Source organism: Oncorhynchus tshawytscha, linkage group LG21, assembly GCF_018296145.1.
Source record: "Oncorhynchus tshawytscha isolate Ot180627B linkage group LG21, Otsh_v2.0, whole genome shotgun sequence".
Classification (NCBI taxonomy): domain Eukaryota; kingdom Metazoa; phylum Chordata; class Actinopteri; order Salmoniformes; family Salmonidae; genus Oncorhynchus; species Oncorhynchus tshawytscha.
Genome location: NC_056449.1, coordinates 28,022,404 through 28,037,317, shown reverse-complemented (window position 1 = coordinate 28,037,317; position 14,914 = coordinate 28,022,404). Strand labels below are relative to the sequence as shown.

At 47.0% G+C, this 14,914-nt stretch overlaps 1 protein-coding gene across 2 annotated transcripts in view; it reads left to right on the top strand.

Annotated features, from left to right (window-relative positions):
* macrod1 (mono-ADP ribosylhydrolase 1) overlaps window positions 1-14,914 on the top strand; it is a 153,057-nt gene that overhangs the window by 122,050 nt on the left and 16,093 nt on the right. For both annotated transcript variants that reach the window (XM_042303288.1, XM_042303289.1), the window contains exons 6-7: window positions 3,772-3,893; window positions 3,970-4,000. In XM_042303288.1, coding sequence (XP_042159222.1) covers window positions 3,772-3,893; window positions 3,970-4,000 — 153 coding nt within the window. The remainder of the gene's footprint in view (window positions 1-3,771; window positions 3,894-3,969; window positions 4,001-14,914) is intronic.

Here is a 14,914-nt window from a genome sequence, read left to right as displayed (position 1 = left end):
GGCTCAGACTCAGTGGTATAGTGTGGTGGTGGCTCAGACTCAGTGGTATAGTGTGGTGGGGGCTCAGTCAGTGGTATAGTGTGGTCGGGCCCAGACTCAGTGGTATAGTGTGGTGGTGGCTCAGTGGTATAGTGTGGTGGTGACTCAGAATCAGTGGTATATTGTGGTGGTGACTCAGACTCAGTGGTATAAAGTGTGGTGGTGGCTCAGACTCAGTGGTATAGTGTGGTGGTGGCTAAGCTCACTCAGTGGTATAGTGTGGTGGTGGCTCAGTGGTATAGTGTGGTGGGGGCTCAGACTCAGTGGTATAGTGTGGTCGTGGCCCAGACTCAGTGGTATAGTGTGGTGGTGGCTCAGTGGTATAGTGTGGTGTGTGTGGTGGTGGCCTGACTCAGTGGTATAGTGTGGTGGTGACTCAGACTCAGTGGTATAGTGTGGTGGTGACTTAGACTCAGTGGTATAGTGTGGTGGTGACTCAGTGGGTATAGTGTGGTGGTGACTCAGACTCAGTGGTATATAGTGTGGTGGTGACTCAGACTCAGTGGTATAGTGTGGTGGTGGCTCAGACTCAGTGGTATAGTGTGGTGGTGGCTCAGTGGTATAGTGTGTAGGTGGCTCAGTGTGGTGACTCAGTGGTATAGTGTGGTGGTGGGCTCAGTGGTATAGACTCAGTGGTATAGTGTGGTGGTCAGCTCAGTGGTATAGTGTGGTGGGGGCTCAGACTCAGTGGTATAGTGTGGTGGTGGCTCAGTGGTATAGTGTGGTGGTGGCTCAGTGGTATAGTGTGGTCAGACTCAGTGGTATAGTGTGGTGGTGACTCAGAATCAGTGGTATAGTGTGGTGGTGACTCAGACTCAGTGGCATAGTGTGGTGGTGACTCAGACTCAGTGGTATAGTGTGGTGGTGACTCAGACTCAGTGGTATAGTGTGGTGGTGACTCAGACTCAATGGTATAGTGGGTGGTGGCTCAGTGGTATAGTTTGGTGGTGACTCGTGGTGACTCAGACTCAGTGGTATAGTGTGGTGGTGGCTCAGACTCAGTGGTATAGTGTGGTGGTATAGTGTGGTGGGGGGCTCAGTGGTATAGTGTGGTGGTGGCTCAGTGGTATAGTATGGTGGTGGTCAGACTCAGTGGTATAGTGTGGTGGGGGCTGACTCAGACTCAGTGGTATAGTGTGGTGGTGGCTCAGTGGTATAGTGTGGTGGTGGCTCAGTGGTATAGTGTGGTGTGGTATAGTGTGATCAGACTCAGTGGTATAGTGTGGTGGTGGCTCAGTGGTAGTGGTATAGTGTGGTGGTGGCTCAGTGTGGTATAGTGTGGTGGTGGCTCAGTGGCATAGTGGTGGTGGTGGCTCAGTGGTATAGTGTGGTGGTGGCTCAGACTCAGTGGTATAGTGTGGTGGTGGCTGACTCAGTGGTATAGTGTGGTGGTGGCTCAGTGGTATAGTGTGGTGGTGGCTCAGACTCAGTGGTATAGTGTGGTGGTGGCTCAGTGGGTATAGTGTGGTGGTGGCCCAGACTGTGGTATAGTGTGGTGGTGACTCAGACTCAGTGGTATAGTGTGGTGGTGACTCAGAATCAGTGGTACTCAGTGGCATAGTGTGGTGGTGACTCAGACTCAGTGGTATAGTGTGGTGGTGACTCAGACTCAGTGGTATAGTGTGGTGGTGACTCAGACTCAATGTGGGTGGTGGCTCAGTGGTATAGTGGTGGTGACTCGGTGGTGACTCAGACTCAGTGGTATAGTGTGGTGGTGGCTCAGACTCAGTGGTATAGTGTGGTGGGGGATCAGTGGTATAGTGTGGTGGGGGCTCAGTGGTATAGTGTGGTGGTGGCTCAGTGGATAGTATGGTGGTGACTCAGTGGTATAGTGTGGTGGTGGCTCAGTGGTATAGTGTGGTGGTGGTATAGTGTGGTGGTGGGTATCAGTGGTATAGTGTGGTGGGGGCTCAGTGGTATAGTGTGGTGGTGGTGGTGGCTCAGTGGCATCAGTCAGTGGTATAGTGTGGTGGTGGCTAAGACTCAGTGGTATAGTGTGGTGGGTGCTCAGTGGTATAGTGTGGTGGTGACAGTGGTATAGTGTGGTGGTGGCTCAGACTCAGTGGTATAGTGTGGTCGTGGCCCAGACTCAGTGGTATAGTGTGGTGGTGACTCAGTGGTATAGTGTGGTGGTGGCTCAGACTCAGTGGTATAGTGTGGTCGTGGCCCAGACTCAGTGGTATAGTGGTACTCAGACTCAGTGGTATAGTGTGGTGGTGACTCAGACTCAGTGGTATAGTGTGGTGGTGACTCAGACTCAGTGGTATAGTGTGGTCGTGGCCCAGACTCAGTGGTATAGTGTGGTGGTGGCTCAGTGGTATAGTGTGGTGGTGGCATAGTGTGGTGGTGACTCAGTGGTATAGTGTGGTGGTGGCTCAGTGGCATAGTGTGGTGGTGACTCAGTGGTATAGTGTGGTGGTGACTCAGACTCAGTGGTATAGTGTGGTGGTGACTCAGACTCAGTGGTATAGTGTGGTGGTGACTCAGACTCAGTGGTATAGTGTGGTGGTGACTCAGACTCAGTGGTATAGTGTGGTGGTGGCCCAGACTCAGTGGTATAGTGTGGTGGTGGCTCAGTGGTATAGTGTGGTGGTGGCTCAGTGGTATAGTGTGGTCGTGGCCCAGACTCAGTGGTATAGTGTGGTGGTGACTCAGAATCAGTGGTATAGTGTGGTGGTGACTCAGACTCAGTGGTATTGTGTGGTGGTGACTCAGACTCAGTGGTATAGTGTGGTGGTGACTCAGACTCAGTGGTATAGTGTGGTGGTGACTCAGACTCAGTGGTATAGTGTGGTGGTGACTCAGACTCAGTGGTATAGTGTGGTCGTGGCCCAGACTCAGTGGTATAGTGTGGTGGTGGCTCAGTGGTATAGTGTGGTCGTGGCCCAGACTCAGTGGTATAGTGTGGTGGTGACTCAGAATCAGTGGTATATTGTGGTGGTGACTCAGACTCAGTGGTATAGTGTGGTGGCGACTCAGACTCAGTGGTATAGTGTGGTGGTGACTCAGACTCAGTGGTATAGTGTGGTGGTGACTCAGACTCAGTGGTATAGTGTGGTGGTGACGCAGACTCAGTGGTATAGTGTGGTGGTGACTCAGACTCCGTGGTATAGTGTGGTGGTGACTCAGACTCAGTGGTATAGTGTGGTGGTGACCTGACATTTATCTCAATGACATACAGAATGATAGCCACCATAAATGACCATACTCTGAACCTTGAGTCATGTTGGGCTTTTAACGGGAGTACTGTGATGGTTGACCTTTGTGTTACTAACAGAGACCCCCCCCCCAGACCCCCTCTAACCCCTACTAACCCACCCAGACCCCCAAAGGTCCCCTTGCTCTTGACTGAGGCTCAGTGCACAGAGCTAATGTACTCTGAGACAAGCCAGCCCAGTAGGAAAAGGGCTTCAGTGTAGTAATAGATTGATGCAGTGTCCCTGTAGGCATTGTGTTCAGAATACCAGAGTAGTGCAGTTTGTTGATTGCAGTGTGCTGTGAATGATGAACGTAATCTCGCTCTTCGTCTCTGTCATTCTCTCTCTCTCTCTCTCTCTCTCTCTCTCTCTCTCTCTCTCTCTCTCTCTCTCTCTCTCTCTCTCTCTCTCTCTCTCTCTCTCTCTCTCTCTCTCTCTCTCTCTCTCTCTCTCTCTCTCTCTCTCTCTGATTCTTTCTCTCTCTCTCTGATTCTTTCTCTCTCTATATATATATATGTCTGTCTGTGTGTTCCAGATGTGATCCACACAGTGGGGCCCATAGCGATGGGGAAAGTGGGGGAGGAGGAGAGGAGCCGTCTCAGGGACTGCTACCATCACAGCCTGCAGAAGGCCACCGATACCAAGCTACGCACTGTGGTGGGTGGAAGGGTTATTATCATCAATCAGTTTTAAATGTGTTTTCTCTGTTTTACACTGTGTTTTATACCCCCAGGCGTTCCCTTGCATCTCCACTGGAATCTACGGTTAGTCAACAAAAGTGTTTGTCTGTGTGTGTTCTCTGTGTGTTCTCTGTGTGTTCTCTGTGTGTTGTTGTGTTTTCCAGCATCACTACTCAGAGGGTAGTGATGCAGAGGGGTGAATTGAGTTAAGCACACTAGATATCAGTTTTCAGTAGAAAGAGGTTTCCAGATTATGGGTTGAGATTAAACAGGCAGATTAACAGAGATTAGGGATGAGATGGTGTCAACTGGGATGTAATCCCTCCATTTGCTGCTGGCGAGTTTAGCGATGGCAGTGCTCCAAGACTCCCCACGGTTTCTGACTGGTGTTCTTCACACAGAGTTCAGAGAAGGTCAAACTCAATGAAACTGTCTCAATAAAGATATAGTTTAGAGTTAAGTACTGATTTGTGTGTTTTTACTCAATATTGTCACCAATTGAATTGTAGTGGGAAGATGATTGACACAGTGGGAACATCCACAGTTAGTGCGCTATATAGGGAATAGGTTGCCATTTGGGACTCAGGAATATAAAATGTAGATAAATGTAGATAAAAGTGAAGCAGAGAGAAGAAGAGAGTAGACAGCCACTCTGTTAGCAGAGAGAAGAAGACAGTAGACAGCCACTATGTTAGAAGAGAGAAGAAGAGAGTAGACAGCCACTCTGTTAGAAGAGAGAAGAGAGTAGACAGCCACTATGTTAGCAGAGAGAGGAAGAGAGTAGACAGCCACTCTGTTAGCAGAGAGTAGACAGCCACTCTGTTAGCAGAGAGTAGACAGCCACTCTGTTAGCAGAGAGTAGACAGCCACTATGTTAGAAGAGAGAAGAAGAGAGTAGACAGCCACTATGTTAGAAGAGAGAAGAAGAGAGTAGACAGCCACTATGTTAGCAGAGAGAAGAAGAGAGTAGACAGCCACTATGTTAGAAGAGAGAAGAATAGAGTAGACAGCCACTCTGTTAGAAGAGAGAAGAAGAGAGTAGACAGCCACTATGTTAGAAGAGAGAAGAAGAGAGTAGACAGCCACTCTGTTAGCAGAGAGTAGACAGCCACTCTGTTAGCAGAGAGTAGATAGCCACTCTGTTAGCAGAGAGTAGACAGCCACTCTGTTAGCAGAGAGTAGACAGCCACTATGTTAGAAGAGAGAAGAAGAGAGTAGACAGCCACTCTGTTAGAAGAGAGAAGAAGAGAGTAGACAGCCACTCTGTTAGAAGAGAGAAGAAGAGAGTAGACAGCCACTCTGTTAGAAGAGAGAAGAAGAGAGTAGACAGCCACTATGTTAGAGAGTAGACAGACACTATGTTAGAAGAGAGTAGACAGCCACTCTGTTAGAAGAGAGAAGAGAGTAGACAGCCACTCTGTTTGATGAGAGTAGACAGCCACTCTGTTAGAAGAGAGAAGAAGAGAGTAGACAGCCACTCTGTTAGCAGAGAGAAGAAGAGAGTAGACAGCCACTTTGTTAGCAGAGAGAAGAGAGTAGACAGCCACTCTGTTTGATGAGAGTAGACAGCCACTCTGTTAGAAGAGAGTAGACAGCCACTCTGTTAGAAGAGAGAAGAGAGTAGACAGCCACTGTTAGAAGAGAGAAGAAGAGGGTAGACAGCCACTCTGTTAGCAGAGAGAAGAAGAGAGTAGACAGCCACTCTGTTTGATGAGAGTAGACAGCCACTCTGTTAGAAGAGAGAAGAGAGTAGACAGCCACTGTTAGAAGAGAGAAGAAGAGAGTAGACAGCCACTCTGTTAGAAGAGAGTAGACAGCCACTGTTAGAAGAGAGAATAGAGTAGACCGCCACTCTGTTAGAAGAGAGTAGACAGCCACTATGTTAGCAGAGAGAAGAAGAGAGTAGACAGCCACTCTGTTAGAAGAGAGTAGACAGCCACTCTGTTAGCAGAGAGTAGACAGCCACTCTGTTAGCAGAGAGAGGAAGAGAGTAGACAGCCACTCTGTTAGCAGAGAGAGAAGAGAGTAGACAGCCACTCTGTTAGCAGAGAGAGGAAGTGAGTAGACAGCCACTCTGTTAGAAGAGAGAGGAAGTGAGTAGACAGCCACTCTGTTAGAAGAGAGAAGAAGAGAGTAGACAGACACTCTGTTAGAAGAGAGAAGAATAGAGTAGACAGCCACTATGTTAGAGAGTAGACAGCCACTCTGTTAGAAGATAGAAGAGAGTAGACAGCCACTATGTTAGAAGAGAGAAGAAGAGAGTAGACAGACACTCTGTTAGAAGAGAGAAGAATAGAGTAGACAGCCACTATGTTAGAGAGTAGACAGCCACTCTGTTAGAAGATAGAAGAGAGTAGACAGCCACTTTGTTAGCAGAGAGAGGAAGAGAGTAGACAGCCACTCTGTTAGCAGAGAGAGTAAGAGAGTAGACAGCCACTCTGTTAGAAGAGAGAGGAAGAGAGTAGACAGCCACTCTGTTAGCAGAGAGAGTAAGAGAGTAGACAGCCACTCTGTTAGAAGAGAGAAGAGTAGACAGCCACTCTGTTAGCAGAGAGAGGAAGAGAGTAGACAGCCACTCTGTTAGAAGAGAGAAGAGTAGACAGCCACTCTGTTAGAAGAGAGTAGACAGCCACTCTGTTAGCAGAGAGAAGAAGAGAGTAGACAGCCACTTTGTTAGCAGAGAGAAGAAGAGAGTAGACAGCCACTCTGTTTGATGAGAGTAAACAGCCAATCTGTTAGAAGAGATAATAGAGTAGACAGCCACTCTGTTAGAAGATAGAAGAGAGTAGACAGCCACTTTGTTAGAAGAGAGTAGACAGCCACTCTGTTAGAAGAGAGAAGAATAGAGTAGACAGCCACTATGTTAGAAGATAGAAGAGAGTAGACAGCCACTTTGTTAGAAGAGAGTAGACAGCCACTCTGTTAGAAGATAGAAGAGAGTAGACAGCCACTTTGTTAGCAGAGAGAAGAAGTGAGTAGACAGCCACTCTGTTAGAAGAGAGTAGACAGCCACTTTGTTAGCAGAGAGAAGAAGTGAGTAGACAGCCACTATGTTAGAAGAGAGAAGAAGAGAGTAGACAGCCACTCTGTTAGAAGAGAGAAGAAGAGAGTAGACAGCCACTCTGTTAGAAGAGAGAAGAAGAGAGTAGACAGCCACTCTGTTAGAAGAGAGTAGACAGCCACTTTGTTAGCAGAGAGAAGAGAGTAGACAGCCACTTTGTTAGCAGAGAGAAGAAGAGAGTAGACAGCCACTCTGTTAGCAGAGAGTAGACGGCCACTATGTTAGAAGAGAGAAGAAGAGAGTAGACAGCCACTCTGTTAGAAGAGAGTAGACAGCCACTCTGTTAGCAGAGAGTAGACAGCCACTATGTTAGAAGAGAGAAGAAGAGAGTAGACAACCACTCTGTTAGCAGAGAGAAGAAGAGAGTAGACAGCCACTTTGTTAGCAGAGAGAAGAAGAGAGTAGACAGCCACTCTGTTAGCAGAGAGAAGAAGAGAGTAGACAGCCACTCTGTTTGATGAGAGTAGACAGCCACTCTGTTAGCAGAGAGAAGAAGAGAGTAGACAGCCACTCTGTTAGCAGAGAGAAGAAGAGAGTAGACAGCCACTCTGTTTGATGAGAGTAGACAGCCACTCTGTTTGATGAGAGTAGACAGCCACTATGTTAGAAGAGAGAAGAAGAGAGTAGACAGCCACTCTGTTAGAAGAGAGTAGACAGCCACTGTTAGAAGAGAGAATAGAGTAGACCGCCACTCTGTTAGAAGAGAGAAGAATAGAGTAGACAGCCACTCTGTTAGATGAGAGTAGACAGCCACTATGTTAGAGAGTAGACAGCCACTATGTTAGAGAGTAGACAGCCACTCTGTTAGCAGAGAGAAGAAGAGAGTAGACAGCCACTTTGTTAGCAGAGAGAAGAAGAGAGTAGACAGCCACTCTGTTAGAAGAGATAAGAGAGTAGACAGCCACTGTTAGAAGAGAGTAGACAGCCACTCTGTTAGCAGAGAGAGGAAGTGAGTAGACAGCCACTCTGTTAGAAGAGAGAAGAGAGTAGACAGCCACTCTGTTAGAAGAGAGTAGACAGCCACTCTGTTAGAAGAGAGTAGACAGCCACTCTGTTAGCAGAGAGAGGAAGAGAGTAGACAGCCACTCTGTTAGCAGAGAGAGGAAGAGAGTAGACAGCCACTCTGTTAGAAGAGAGAAGAGAGTAGACAGCCACTCTGTTAGCAGAGAGAGAAGTGAGTAGACAGCCACTCTGTTAGAAGAGAGGAAGTGAGTAGACAGCCACTCTGTTAGAAGAGAGAAGAGAGTAGACAGCCACTCTGTTAGAAGAGAGAAGAGAGTAGACAGCCACTCTGTTAGCAGAGAGAGGAAGTGAGTAGACAGCCACTCTGTTAGAAGAGAGAGGAAGTGAGTAGACAGCCACTCTGTTAGAAGAGAGAAGAGAGTAGACAGCCACTCTGTTAGAAGAGAGTAGACAGCCACTCTGTTAGCAGAGAGAGGAAGAGAGTAGACAGCCACTTTGTTAGCAGAGAGAGGAAGAGAGTAGACAGCCACTCTGTTAGCAGAGAGAGGAAGAGAGTAGACAGCCACTCTGTTAGAAGAGAGAAGAGAGTAGACAGCCACTCTGTTAGAAGAGAGAAGAGAGTAGACAGCCACTCTGTTTGATGAGAGTAGACAGCCACTCTGTTAGAAGAGAGAAGAAGAGAGTAGACAGCCACTCTGTTAGCAGAGAGAAGAAGAGAGTAGACAGCCACTTTGTTAGCAGAGAGAAGAAGAGAGTAGACAGCCACTCTGTTTGATGAGAGTAGACAGCCACTCTGTTAGAAGAGAGTAGACAGCCACTCTGTTAGAAGAGAGTAGACAGCCACTCTGTTAGAAGAGAGAAGAGAGTAGACAGCCACTGTTAGAAGAGAGAAGAAGAGAGTAGACAGCCACTCTGTTAGCAGAGAGAAGAAGAGAGTAGACAGCCACTCTGTTTGATTGAGAGTAGACAGCCACTCTGTTAGAAGAGAGAAGAGAGTAGACAGCCACTGTTAGAAGAGAGAAGAAGAGAGTAGACAGCCACTCTGTTAGAAGAGAGTAGACAGCCACTGTTAGAAGAGAGAATAGAGTAGACCGCCACTCTGTTAGAAGAGAGAAGAATAGAGTAGACAGCCACTCTGTTAGATAAGAGTAGACAGCCACTATGTTAGAGAGTAGACAGCCACTATGTTAGAGAGTAGACAGCCACTCTGTTAGAAGAGAGTAGACAGCCACTCTGTTAGAAGATAGAAGAGAGTAGACAGCCACTTTGTTAGCAGAGAGAGGAAGTGAGTAGACAGCCACTCTGTTAGAAGAGAGTAGACAGCCACTATGTTAGAAGAGAGAAGAGAGTAGACAGCCACTCTGTTAGCAGAGAGTAGACAGCCACTATGTTAGCAGAGAGAAGAAGAGAGTAGACAGCCACTCTGTTAGAAGAGAGTAGACAGCCACTCTGTTAGCAGAGAGTAGACAGCCACTCTGTTAGCAGAGAGAGGAAGAGAGTAGACAGCCACTCTGTTAGCAGAGAGAGAAGAGAGTAGACAGCCACTCTGTTAGCAGAGAGAGGAAGTGAGTAGACAGCCACTCTGTTAGAAGAGAGAGGAAGTGAGTAGACAGCCACTCTGTTAGAAGAGAGTAGACAGCCACTCTGTTAGCAGAGAGAGGAAGAGAGTAGACAGCCACTTTGTTAGAAGAGAGAGGAAGAGAGTAGACAGCCACTCTGTTAGCAGAGAGAGGAAGAGAGTAGACAGCCACTCTGTTAGCAGAGAGAGGAAGAGAGTAGACAGCCACTCTGTTAGAAGAGAGAAGAGAGTAGACAGCCACTCTGTTAGAAGAGAGAAGAGAGTAGACAGCCACTCTGTTAGAAGAGAGAAGAGAGTAGACAGCCACTCTGTTTGATGAGAGAAGAAGAGAGTAGACAGCCACTCTGTTAGCAGAGAGAAGAAGAGAGTAGACAGCCACTTTGTTAGCAGAGAGAAGAAGAGAGTAGACAGCCACTCTGTTAGCAGAGAGAAGAGAGTAGACAGCCACTCTGTTTGATGAGAGTAGACAGCCACTCTGTTAGAAGAGAGTAGACAGTCACTATGTTAGAAGAGAGAAGAAGAAGAGTAGACAGCCACTCTGTTAGAAGAGAGTAGACAGCCACTGTTAGAAGAGAGAATAGAGTAGACCGCCACTCTGTTAGAAGAGAGAAGAATAGAGTAGACAGCCACTCTGTTAGATGAGAGTAGACAGCCACTATGTTAGAGAGTAGACAGCCACTATGTTAGAGAGTAGACAGCCACTCTGTTAGAAGAGAGTAGACAGCCACTCTGTTAGAAGATAGAAGAGAGTAGACAGCCACTTTGTTAGCAGAGAGAGGAAGTGAGTAGACAGCCACTCTGTTAGAAGAGAGTAGACAGCCACTCTGTTAGCAGAGAGAAGAAGAGAGTAGACAGCCACTCTGTTTGATGAGAGTAGACAGCCACTCTGTTAGAAGAGAGAAGAGAGTAGACAGCCACTGTTAGCAGAGAGAGGAAGTGAGTAGACAGCCACTCTGTTAGAAGAGAGAGGAAGTGAGTAGACAGCCACTCTGTTAGAAGAGAGAAGAGAGTAGACGGCCACTCTGTTAGAAGAGAGTAGACAGCCACTCTGTTAGAAGAGAGTAGACAGCCACTCTGTTAGCAGAGAGAGGAAGAGAGTAGACAGCCACTCTGTTAGCAGAGAGAGAAGAGAGTAGACAGCCACTCTGTTAGAAGAGAGAAGAGAATAGACAGCCACTCTGTTAGAAGAGAGAAGAGAGTAGACAGCCACTCTGTTTGATGAGAGTAGACAGCCACTCTGTTAGAAGAGAGAAGAAGAGAGTAGACAGCCACTCTGTTAGCAGAGAGAAGAAGAGAGTAGACAGCCACTTTGTTAGCAGAGAGAAGAAGAGAGTAGACAGCCACTCTGTTTGATGAGAGTAGACAGCCACTCTGTTAGAAGAGAGTAGACAGCCACTCTGTTAGAAGAGAGTAGACAGCCACTCTGTTAGAAGAGAGAAGAGAGTAGACAGCCACTGTTAGAAGAGAGAAGAAGAGAGTAGACAGCCACTCTGTTAGCAGAGAGAAGAAGAGAGTAGACAGCCACTCTGTTTGATGAGAGTAGACAGCCACTCTGTTAGAAGAGAGAAGAGAGTAGACAGCCACTGTTAGAAGAGAGAAGAAGAGAGTAGACAGCCACTCTGTTAGAAGAGAGTAGACAGCCACTGTTAGAAGAGAGAAATAGAGTAGACCGCCACTCTGTTAGAAGAGAGAAGAATAGAGTAGACAGCCACTCTGTTAGATAAGAGTAGACAGCCACTATGTTAGAGAGTAGACAGCCACTATGTTAGAGAGTAGACAGCCACTCTGTTAGAAGAGAGTAGACAGCCACTCTGTTAGAAGATAGAAGAGAGTAGACAGCCACTTTGTTAGCAGAGAGAGGAAGTGAGTAGACAGCCACTCTGTTAGAAGAGAGTAGACAGCCACTATGTTAGAAGAGAGAAGAGAGTAGACAGCCACTCTGTTAGCAGAGAGTAGACAGCCACTATGTTAGCAGAGAGAAGAAGAGAGTAGACAGCCACTCTGTTAGAAGAGAGTAGACAGCCACTCTGTTAGCAGAGAGTAGACAGCCACTATGTTAGCAGAGAGAAGAAGAGAGTAGACAGCCACTCTGTTAGAAGAGAGTAGACAGCCACTTTGTTAGCAGAGAGAAGAGAGTAGACAGCCACTCTGTTAGAAGAGAGAAGAGAGTAGACAGCCACTCTGTTAGCAGAGAGTAGACAGCCACTATGTTAGCAGAGAGAAGAAGAGAGTAGACAGCCACTCTGTTAGAAGAGAGTAGACAGCCACTATGTTAGAGAGTAGACAGCCACTATGTTAGAGAGTAGACAGCCACTCTGTTAGAAGAGAGTAGACAGCCACTCTGTTAGAAGATAGAAGAGAGTAGACAGCCACTTTGTTAGCAGAGAGAGGAAGTGAGTAGACAGCCACTCTGTTAGAAGAGAGTAGACAGCCACTCTGTTAGCAGAGAGAAGAAGAGAGTAGACAGCCACTTTGTTAGCAGAGAGAAGAAGAGAGTAGACAGCCACTCTGTTTGATGAGAGTAGACAGCCTCTCTGTTAGAAGAGAGAAGACAGCCACTCTGTTAGCAGAGAGAAGAAGAGAGTAGACAGCCACTTTGTTAGAAGAGAGAAGAGTAGACAGCCACTCTGTTAGCAGAGAGAGGAAGAGAGTAGACAGCCACTCTGTTAGAAGAGAGAAGAGTAGACAGCCACTCTGTTAGCAGAGAGAGGAAGAGAGTAGACAGCCACTCTGTTAGAAGAGAGAAGAGAGTAGACAGCCACTCTGTTAGCAGAGAGAGGAAGAGAGTAGACAGCCACTCTGTTAGAAGAGAGAAGAGTAGACAGCCACTCTGTTAGCAGAGAGAGGAAGTGAGTAGACAGCCACTCTGTTAGAAGAGAGTAGACAGCCACTCTGTTAGAAGAGAGTAGACAGCCACTCTGTTAGCAGAGAGAGGAAGAGAGTAGACAGCCACTTTGTTAGCAGAGAGAGGAAGAGAGTAGACAGCCACTCTGTTAGCAGAGAGAGAAAGAGAGTAGACAGCCACTCTGTTAGAAGAGAGAAGAGAGTAGACAGCCACTCTGTTAGAAGAGAGAGGAAGAGAGTAGACAGCCACTCTGTTAGAAGAGAGAAGAGAGTAGACAGCCACTCTGTTTGATGAGAGTAGACAGCCACTCTGTTAGAAGAGAGAAGAAGAGAGTAGACAGCCACTCTGTTAGCAGAGAGAAGAAGAGAGTAGACAGCCACTTTGTTAGCAGAGAGAAGAAGAGAGTAGACAGCCACTCTGTTAGCAGAGAGAAGAGAGTAGACAGCCACTCTGTTTGATGAGAGTAGACAGCCACTCTGTTAGAAGAGAGTAGACAGTCACTATGTTAGAAGAGAGAAGAAGAGAGTAGACAGCCACTCTGTTAGAAGAGAGTAGACAGCCACTGTTAGAAGAGAGAATAGAGTAGACCGCCACTCTGTTAGAAGAGAGAAGAATAGAGTAGACAGCCACTCTGTTAGATGAGAGTAGACAGCCACTATGTTAGAGAGTAGACAGCCACTATGTTAGAGAGTAGACAGCCACTCTGTTAGAAGAGAGTAGACAGCCACTCTGTTAGAAGATAGAAGAGAGTAGACAGCCACTTTGTTAGCAGAGAGAGGAAGTGAGTAGACAGCCACTCTGTTAGAAGAGAGTAGACAGCCACTCTGTTAGCAGAGAGAAAGAAGAGAGTAGACAGCCACTCTGTTTGATGAGAGTAGACAGCCACTCTGTTAGAAGAGAGAAGAGAGTAGACAGCCACTGTTAGCAGAGAGAGGAAGTGAGTAGACAGCCACTCTGTTAGAAGAGAGAGGAAGTGAGTAGACAGCCACTCTGTTAGAAGAGAGAAGAGAGTAGACGGCCACTCTGTTAGAAGAGAGTAGACAGCCACTCTGTTAGAAGAGAGTAGACAGCCACTCTGTTAGCAGAGAGAGGAAGAGAGTAGACAGCCACTCTGTTTGCAGAGAGAGGAAGAGAGTAGACAGCCACTCTGTTAGAAGAGAGAAGAGAGTAGACAGCCACTCTGTTAGAAGAGAGAAGAGAGTAGACAGCCACTCTGTTTGATGAGAGTAGACAGCCACTCTGTTAGAAGAGAGAAGAAGAGAGTAGACAGCCACTCTGTTAGCAGAGAGAAGAAGAGAGTAGACAGCCACTTTGTTAGCAGAGAGAAGAAGAGAGTAGACAGCCACTCTGTTTGATGAGAGTAGACAGCCACTCTGTTAGAAGAGAGTAGACAGCCACTCTGTTAGAAGAGAGTAGACAGCCACTCTGTTAGAAGAGAGAAGAGAGTAGACAGCCACTGTTAGAAGAGAGAAGAAGAGAGTAGACAGCCACTCTGTTAGCAGAGAGAAGAAGAGAGTAGACAGCCACTCTGTTTGATGAGAGTAGACAGCCACTCTGTTAGAAGAGAGAAGAGAGTAGACAGCCACTGTTAGAAGAGAGAAGAAGAGAGTAGACAGCCACTCTGTTAGAAGAGAGTAGACAGCCACTGTTAGAAGAGAGAATAGAGTAGACCGCCACTCTGTTAGAAGAGAGAAGAATAGAGTAGACAGCCACTCTGTTAGATAAGAGTAGACAGCCACTATGTTAGAGAGTAGACAGCCACTATGTTAGAGAGTAGACAGCCACTCTGTTAGAAGAGAGAGTAGACAGCCACTCTGTTAGAAGATAGAAGAGAGTAGACAGCCACTTTGTTAGCAGAGAGAGGAAGTGAGTAGACAGCCACTCTGTTAGAAGAGAGTAGACAGCCACTATGTTAGAAGAGAGAAGAGAGTAGACAGCCACTCTGTTAGCAGAGAGTAGACAGCCACTATGTTAGCAGAGAGAAGAAGAGAGTAGACAGCCACTCTGTTAGAAGAGAGTAGACAGCCACTCTGTTAGCAGAGAGTAGACAGCCACTATGTTAGCAGAGAGAAGAAGAGAGTAGACAGCCACTCTGTTAGAAGAGAGTAGACAGCCACTTTGTTAGCAGAGAGAAGAGAGTAGACAGCCACTCTGTTAGAAGAGAGAAGAGAGTAGACAGCCACTCTGTTAGCAGAGAGTAGACAGCCACTATGTTAGCAGAGAGAAGAAGAGAGTAGACAGCCACTCTGTTAGAAGAGAGTAGACAGCCACTATGTTAGAGAGTAGACAGCCGCTATGTTAGAGAGTAGACAGCCACTCTGTTAGAAGAGAGTAGACAGCCACTCTGTTAGAAGATAGAAGAGAGTAGACAGCCACTTTGTTAGCAGAGAGAGGAAGTGAGTAGACAGCCACTCTGTTAGAAGAGAGTAGACAGCCACTCTGTTACCAGAGAGAAGAAGAGAGTAGACAGCCACTTTGTTAGCAGAGAGAAGAAGAGAGTAGACAGCCACTCTGTTTGATGAGAGTAGACAGCCACTCTGTTAGAAGAGA